This window comes from Barbus barbus (assembly GCF_936440315.1).
Source record: "Barbus barbus genome assembly, chromosome: 32".
NCBI classification, from domain to species: Eukaryota; Metazoa; Chordata; class Actinopteri; order Cypriniformes; family Cyprinidae; genus Barbus; species Barbus barbus.
The window spans coordinates 28464604-28473172 of NC_136760.1; the positions used below are offsets into that span (position 1 = coordinate 28464604).

Here is an 8569-nt window from a genome sequence, read left to right on the forward strand (position 1 = left end):
GCCTCTCATCACACCTGCGCGGTGTTTCAGTCAGAAAACACTTCATTATGTCACATTTTAAACATTAATAAACAAGCACATTTCAATACAACTGTATTATTTTAATAAACTTAAATTATAAATGTATTAAAAATGCACAATTTTAAGGGTTTTTGAAACTTGAAATATACACTTGAAAGTAAATGTATAAATTATAAATGTCATTAAAAACATAAGTTATTTAAATTTCTGCTCATCCACATGAAGTAAATATACACTTTAAGAACATATTTAAAAAAAAACAAATAATTCCAAATGTAATTAAAAATGTAACATTTTAAGATTATTTAAATTTCTGGTCATCAACATGGAATAGAATATTTATTTTATTTAACCTTTATTTATAAATAATTATATATTAATATAATATTATGATATACATTTGAAAATTATCATTATTTAAATACAATTAAAATATTTATATTACTGACATTAAATTTAAGTTAAATGTAATTACAAATATAATAGTTTAAATTTATTAAAATTTCTGCCTGTTAACATTGAGCAGAATACACAATTGAATATAATTGTATTTAAATACAATTTAAATCATTATAAATGTAATTAAAAACGAAATGCAATTTAAAGTTATGCCCATCAACATTAAATGAGGACAATATACACAATTAAATTTTTTTTCCATTTTATTTTTCATCTTCCATCCAAATAATGCAGATAAAAATCCTTCAGTTATAACAACAGAAAAGATGTCCAAGCCAGCATTTCACATGGATAATCTCAGACTCAGAGTTACTCACATTCAACATCAAACACAGACACAGACAAAACAGCCACAAAACAGATACAGATAAGAGAGATATTAATGCAATCGCATATTTAAAAGTTCATTATTTATATCTAACGTCTACTGCAAAAGCCCGACGGTGGCGGTCAGAGGTCAGGTGTGTAGGGCGCGTGTGATGGCGGCGGCCAGGTGTTTGGCTGTGGGTTTCTCAGCGCAGCAGCTGACCGTCAGTCCGTGCGACTGCAGCGCCTCTGCCGTGGTCGATCCAATCGATGCAAACTGAAGAACACAATGATCATTTATTATATATAATATGTGACCCTCGAGCACAAAACCAGTCATAAGGGTCCGTTTTTTGAAATTGAGATTTATACATCATCTGAAAGCTGAATGTAATAGTAATTAAACAATAATAATTTCCATTGACAATATTTGTCTGAGATACAACTATTTGAAAATCTGGAATCTGAGGGAGCAAAAAAATCTAAATATTGAGAAAATCTCCTTTAAAGTTGTTCAAATGAAGTTCTTAGCAATGCATATTACTAATCAAAAATGAAGTTTTGATATATTTACGGTAGGAAATGTACTAAATATCTTGATGGAACATGATCTTAATATCCTAATGATTTTTGTCATAAAAGAGAAATGTATCATTTTGATTCATACAATGTATTGTTGTCTATTGCTACAAATATACCTGTGTTACTGATGACTGCTTTTGTGCTGCAGGGACACATTTATTCTCTGATGCTGTGTGTCGTACCTTTATCTGCTCCAGCTGAGATCCTGAGAGTCTCTTCACCAAATCAAAACAGAACGTCACTCCGGACGGACTGAAGAACGCCAAGCTCGCCGGGACGCCCTGAACACACACACACACACAGACACACACACACACACACACACACACACACACACACACGCACACACGCACCCACAGACACACACACACAGACAGACACACACACACAGACACACACACAGGTGAGTGACAGCGCTATCATGAACAGACAGATGTAAGGTCTCTGACACACACCTGCTGAGTGAAATAGTCCGTGATGTTCTTCTGCAGATCAGGATGTTCAGATGTCTGATAGACGGTCAGGGTCTCCAGAGGAATATCTGACACAGAAACAACAACAATAAAGAAATACTGATTCAAATGCAAGAAGAAAATCATTTCTAGGATTAGTTTTGGGCAACAGAACCCATCAAATGTGCATGTCAGAGTCATATTCTACTCCATAATCATAACAAAAAAATTAGACTTCATATTGCAAATGGAAAGCTTCATTCTGGAGTTTCAATATCATTTAAATATAATATTTAAATTAGTTTAAATAATGTGTCCCTGCAGCACAAAAGCAGTCATCAGTAGCACAGCTATATTTGTAGTAATAGCCAACAATACATTGTATGGATCAAAATTATAAATTTCTCTTTTATGACAAAAATCATTAGGATATTAAGATCATGTTCCATGAAGATATTTAGTACATTTCCTACCATAAATATATCAAAACTTCATTTTTGATTAGTAATATGCATTGCTAAGAACTTCATTTGAACAACTTTAAAGGAGATTTTCTCAATATTTAGATTTTTTTGCTCCCTCAGATTCCAGATTTTCTAATAGTTGTATCTCAGCCAAATATTGTCCGATCATAACAAACCATACATCAATGGAAATAATATCTATTCAGATGATGATGATGATGTATAAATCTCAATTTAAAAAATTGTCCCTTATGACTGGTTTTGTGGTCCAAGGTCACATATAATATAATATATATTTTTGATAATATAATTTTTTCTTTTTATTTTGGGGTGAAATTAAACCCTAAAAAGACAACAACAATGAAATGTTCACTGCATTAAAAACATTAATAAATGAGTTTTTATAAGAAATGTTGCACTTTGTAAGGTCGCATCTTTAATATCTGTAAATCCTCTGAAAGTGTTGGTAAATGAGTAATAAATGTTCTCACGGTTCTTTCTGAGCGCGGTGGGCAGAACTTCACGTCTGATGGAGCCGCAGGGAAAGAAAAGCGGCAGAATCTCTTGATTTTCTCCTGCGTTTAACAAAACACAACATTAACAAAGACTCATGTAATTCTGAAATATTTTGATGTCATCAGAGAGGGGTCATACTCTGTAGGATGAGCAGAGCGAGAGCGTCTGCGGTTCCAGTATCTTCACCCAGAGGATTCAGACCCAAATCTACAACTAAACATTTCAGCAGAAAATAGCCATTTAAAGCTTTATTACAATTATACAAGCTTCATTACATGAAATGGTTTCATTACTGGAAGATGCTGACAGGGGAACTCTTGTAAATTAGATTTTGCATTTATACGTGTGACTCTGAAATGTGCAGGTCATATTTCAGCACAAAATAAACAAATTAGTGTCAATTATACTTCACATAATGACAATTAAGCCTATGTTTAGGTCAACAACCATTATTCCAATAATGCAAAAAAAAAAAAAAAAATATTCATTCTCAGCTATATTTCTTATTACTTATATATATATATATATATATATATATATACACACACACACATACATAGATAGATATAGATACACACACTTAAGGCAGTATTAATTTTTTGCATATATACATTTATTATATATACATGATAAATATTATATACAGTGTGTGTGTAGTATATATATATATATATATATATATATATATATATATATATATATATATATATATTAGTGCTGTCAAACGATTAATCGCATCCAAAATATTTTTTTTACATAATATATGCATGTGTACTATGTATATTTATTATGTATATATAAATACACACAAATACAGTATATATTTTACAAATATTTACGTTTAAACATTTATATATTCATATCCTTATATTTTATATATAAACATAACATATGTTTCTTAAATATATACATGCATGCGTTTTTATTTATATATACATAATAAATATACAAGCATATATTATGTAAACAAAAACTTTTATTTGGGATTTTGGATGCGAGTAATTGTTTGACAGCACTAGTGTATATATTATATATAATTTATTCTGGTTTTGGGGCAAAATATGACATTGGTATGTTGTAGATTTTAAACATTCAAATACAGAGAAAAGAGCAGCAGAGAAACACAGAGCAGACGATGAGGATGAGAGAGGAAGGTGATTATCATCTGGTCGTGACGGAGCACAGGTGTGTTCAGTACATCATGCAGGTGTGAGCAGATTTACTCAGGTGACAGGACACAGGTGATCCACAAACACACTTCCTTCATTAACAACAGGGCACTTAAAACACTCGTCAGGGACGTGTGAGCGCCAGCGGTGTGTGAGAAACCTTCTGATGTGCTGCCATTGTGTTCGTCAAAGCACAGACAGGAAAATACTCTTTCATAATCTCCTGATAGATAATAACTCGCTCGGTTCCATCAGAAGTGTGTTTGTGTGTGAAATTATTTCATACCTAAAGATGCTGTCGCTTTTCCAACCACATAAACTGACTTTTCATTCCATTTGTCTTTCACTGCGTCCCATTCTGTAGAATAAAAACAACGCAAATTAACTGCAATACTACAAATACTATGCTAAACCGTCACAATGGTCCAAAATCAGCCATTTTCTTGAACTGTCTTTATAATCTTTGTCATGCATCCAATCATTTATTATGAAAAGTGATAAAAAGTGGTGAAACTGTGGCCTCTAGTGGCTGAGATCAGTGTATTTACTGAGATCAGTCATTTACATGCATGCATTTGACAGATGCTTTTATCATTGCATTCAAGCTAAAGTTTTTCTTTAATTCATGCATTCCCTGGAAATCAAACCCATGACCTTGTGGTTGCTTGCACCGTGTAAGATGTCAGAAACACTGCTTTAATGTTTGAGAATTAATATAATTATAATACACTGCCCCTCGAGTTTCTACATCTGAAAGATTATTTTCATATTATCCTTCCACACACTTACACATCGCAACTAATACATTTTATAACTTATATTGTAGCTCAAGGTTATTTATATGTAATTATAGCTGAGACTATTATTAAAACCATTAAAAACATTTTTGTTACTTGAAATAAAATAAATGTTAACTGTAAATAAAATATAGAATTTTTCATTTTTATTTTATTAACTTAATATTTTCTTTTTATTTCAGCTTGTTGCCACACCAACATTTGCCACACAACTTAATTTGAAAAAAAAAAAAAAAAAAAAGAAAAGAATAAAAACTAATACTAATATATATATATATATATATATAAAAAAAATCTTATTCTGTATGGAAGAGTTGCTCTTTTGTTAAAATGTAATTTTATATATATATATATATATATATATATATTAATCATCCAATAAGAAGCAAAAACATCTCCAAAGGTTCTCATAAAGCACATGATGATCCAGACTCACTCTGTCTGTGCTTCTGAGAGTCTAAACAGGTCCTGACGGCCTCCACGGCTCTGGGGCTGGTGAAGATCAGACCTCCAAACCTCTCGGGCTCAAAGAGCTGGTGTTTCCAGAGCACAAGCACAAAGAGTTCATTTCTAATAAACCACAACAACATTATTCAACTTCAGGGGCCAGCTGTTCAAAATACTGAATCTGGATCAGAATGATCTGTGTTTGGAAATCCCAGTTCTGCAATCCAGGATCAGGAAACCCTTCTTACTTTGTGCTGGTTTTTCAAAGCAAAACTGGATTGCATCACCCTGATCCAGATACACACTTTTCTAGATTACCAAATCTGGATTACTAGTGCTCTACGGAGACCCTAAAGGGACATGATGATGGGAAAAAAACGCCAATGTTTTTCATTGCATTTACACAAATAACTACTTCATCTCTGATGATTGTGCCAGTGTAGTTTACAATCAGTGATAAAAAAAGAGACAACTTTGAATTAAATATAATATTTTGGGGGATTTGGGGATACATTACATGTTACAAATAGTGCTGTCAAATGATTAATCACATCCAATATATATAAATACACACACATACAGTATATATTTAGAAAATATTTACATGTAGTTGCATATATATATATTTAATACATAAACATAACATATTTTTTCTTAAATATATACATGCATGTGTTTGTATTTATATATACGTAATAAATATACACAGTACACACATATATATTATGCAAATAAAAACTTATTTTTAATGCAATTAATCGTAATTACAAATGTTGTATTTTTTGGACCAGTTTTAAAGTTTTATTACATTTTTGTTCCTGAAATCCACCCTTCTGCTGGGATCAGAATAATCAGTTTTTTATCCCAATCTTACTCAAATGTTTTAAACAGCACAAACTGAGGAGTCTAAACCAAGACTGTATTTTGTGATCTAATCCGAATTCAGAATCCTTTGAACAACACATTTTCAATTTTTGACCCAAATCCGATCGGATTACTTTTGAACAGCTGGCTCCAGAAGCAGTTTCCAAACTCACCTGCTCAGAAAGATCATCTAAAGACACAAATCTGAAGGACAGAACCGGAATCAAAGAAGCCGTGTGTCCACATGAGGCCAGTTCCTGAAATAAACACCCACATCACACTCTCAAAACACTGCATTATTATGAATATCATCAGACATCATGAGATATTACCTGGATATAAGGGTCTGCTTCATTCTCACTCTCTCGAGGCTCTTTCAGAAGAAGCACTTTCATGTTTGCAGGCATCTAAAAACACTGAAAGACAATGTGTGCAATGCTTTAATACCGTTTCTGCTGAATGACCTTATCTCAGCATTTGATACAACAACGCCCATCTGTCACACACTGATAACAACAACACAACAGCAAACACAGGCACTGAGGATCTTCTGTTTTAATGCATTGAATTATGAACTATAACACGAGACATGCAGCTGATAAGAGTAATAATGCATGAAGGATTTAGTTTAATAATAGTTGGAAAAATACATCATGACATACTTGCAGTGAGTGAGTTTGTGCAGCTTTCCGCATGATTGTGAATGATATTATACAAACTACAGCAGTGAAGCAGGACGCATTTACAAACTGAACTGTGCCACTTTTCAAAATAAAAGTCCATAAAGGCTAATGTTTATTACTGGTGCTGGAGGGGAAGTATAAATCTCACAATTCAGACCTTTCTCACCATTTCCAGGAAAAATGCATGATATAAAGTCAGAATTGTGTGATATAAACTCCGTTATTTACCTAACAGACCACACATTATACATGTAAAGTTAATCATCCTCTTTTCAAGGTATGCATTTATTTATTCATTCATGCATTGTTTGTGCTGTAAAGCATGCTTTTTATGTATATATTCTATTTTTATGTAAATATTCTATTTGAAATGTACAATAATACTAATACATTATTTTATAATAATTTTTCGACTTGAATGCATGTCCCAATCAATGTAAGTTACTCTAAAAAAGTAATTAATTACTAATTACATCTTCCACAGTGTAATTAGATTACTGCACCAATTACTCTCTCCAAACAGTATTTAATTACTTATTACTAATTACTTTCTAAATCCCATATCAACCTCAACAAGTTAATGACACAAGAAACGCTTCTTTTAATTCTTTCAAGTATCAATTATTCTGCTCACACTTTAGATTAGGGTCCAGTTTTAACTATTAACTATGACTTTTGCCTCAGTATACTGCTTATTAATACTAAATTATTAATAATAAGTTTAAGAATTGGGTAGGATTAAGGATTTAGAATAAGGTCTCACAGAATAAGACATTAATATGTGCTTTTGTAAGTAATAATAAACAGCCAATATGCCAGTAATATTCATGCTAATAACCAAATAGTTACCTGGTGAGTTACCAATATTTTTATTAACTCACCGAAGTATTTAAAGTGAGATGGGTGCATCAAAAGAGTGCATTAGATTTTACATTTTGATGTTAAATCCACTATTGTATAGTTTATAAATGCTCTACAGTCTAGTTCAGTGACATAAGAAGTAACTGTAATTAAATTACAGAAAAAATAAGAGTAATCCCTACTAAGGCTAATAGATGGTGTTTAAATCATTCATAATTGATTGATTCTCCCTAATTCTTAGCTTTTCTCTAAAATCCTATCATTTAGCTTCGACTATATTCACAATATAGAGTTGTCATGTAAATAAATTTGCAATACTTCTGAATTTGAGTGAAGAAAGCACCTCTCAAGCAATTAGACCGCATGTATGAAACAAATTAAATGTGTTGGATTTATGGTTTCATGCATTTAATGATGTTGATATAAAAATGGAATGTAAATATTTTTCTCTTTGCTTTTTTATATCAATATACGTATAATGGTAAATATTAAACGAGTTAGATAAAAAGTAATCTAAAAAGTAGTCAGAATACATTAACTAAAATGAGTAGCCTAGATTACATTACTAACTATATCTATATATATATATAGGCTATATATACACACTGCTTCTCAAAAGTTTGGGATCAGTAAGATTTGTAATGTTTTTGAAGGGAGTTTCTTCTGCTCATCAAGGCTGTATTTATTCGATCAAAAATACAGAATTTTTTTTTTGTAATTGCAATTTCTAATATTGGTTTCCTATTTTAATATATTTTAAAATATAATTTATTTCTGTGACGCAGCGCTGTATTTTCAGCATCATTACTCCAGTCTTCAGAAATCATTCTAATATACTGATTTATTATGAGTGTTGTGCTGCTTCATATTGTTTTTTTGGAAAGTCATACTTTTTTCTTTGATTCTTTGATTAATACAAAGTTAAAAAGAGCAGCATTTGTTCAAAAT

General features: G+C 31.4%; 1 protein-coding gene across 1 annotated transcript; it reads right to left on the reverse strand.

The window, feature by feature from the left end:
• Positions 1-691: 691 nt before the first annotated feature.
• On the reverse strand, positions 692-6833 carry uros (uroporphyrinogen III synthase). The gene is made up of 10 exons (XM_079388984.1): positions 6740-6833; positions 6410-6493; positions 6251-6334; positions 5203-5299; positions 4256-4327; positions 2939-3013; positions 2776-2859; positions 1824-1909; positions 1551-1649; positions 692-1063 (listed from the first exon to the last, which is right to left on the reverse strand). The coding sequence occupies exons 2-10, from the start codon at positions 6482-6484 to the stop codon at positions 938-940; spliced, it is 798 nt and encodes a 265-aa protein (XP_079245110.1). The 5' UTR covers positions 6485-6493; positions 6740-6833; the 3' UTR covers positions 692-937.
• Between the last annotated feature and the right edge of the window lie 1736 nt (positions 6834-8569).

Excerpts from the sequence above, each read along its gene's own strand:
- uros (XM_079388984.1), bottom strand. The coding sequence starts at position 6,484 with ATGCCTGCAAACATGAAAGTGCTTCTTCTGAAAGAGCCTCGAGAGAGT. Across the intron at positions 4,328-5,202 it reads CTCTCAGAAGCACAGACAGA|AATGGGACGCAGTGAAAGAC; the intron begins GTGAGTCTGGAT and ends TTTATTCTACAG. Across the intron at positions 1,910-2,775 it reads CACCGCGCTCAGAAAGAACC|ATATTCCTCTGGAGACCCTG; the intron begins GTGAGAACATTT and ends TTTCTGTGTCAG.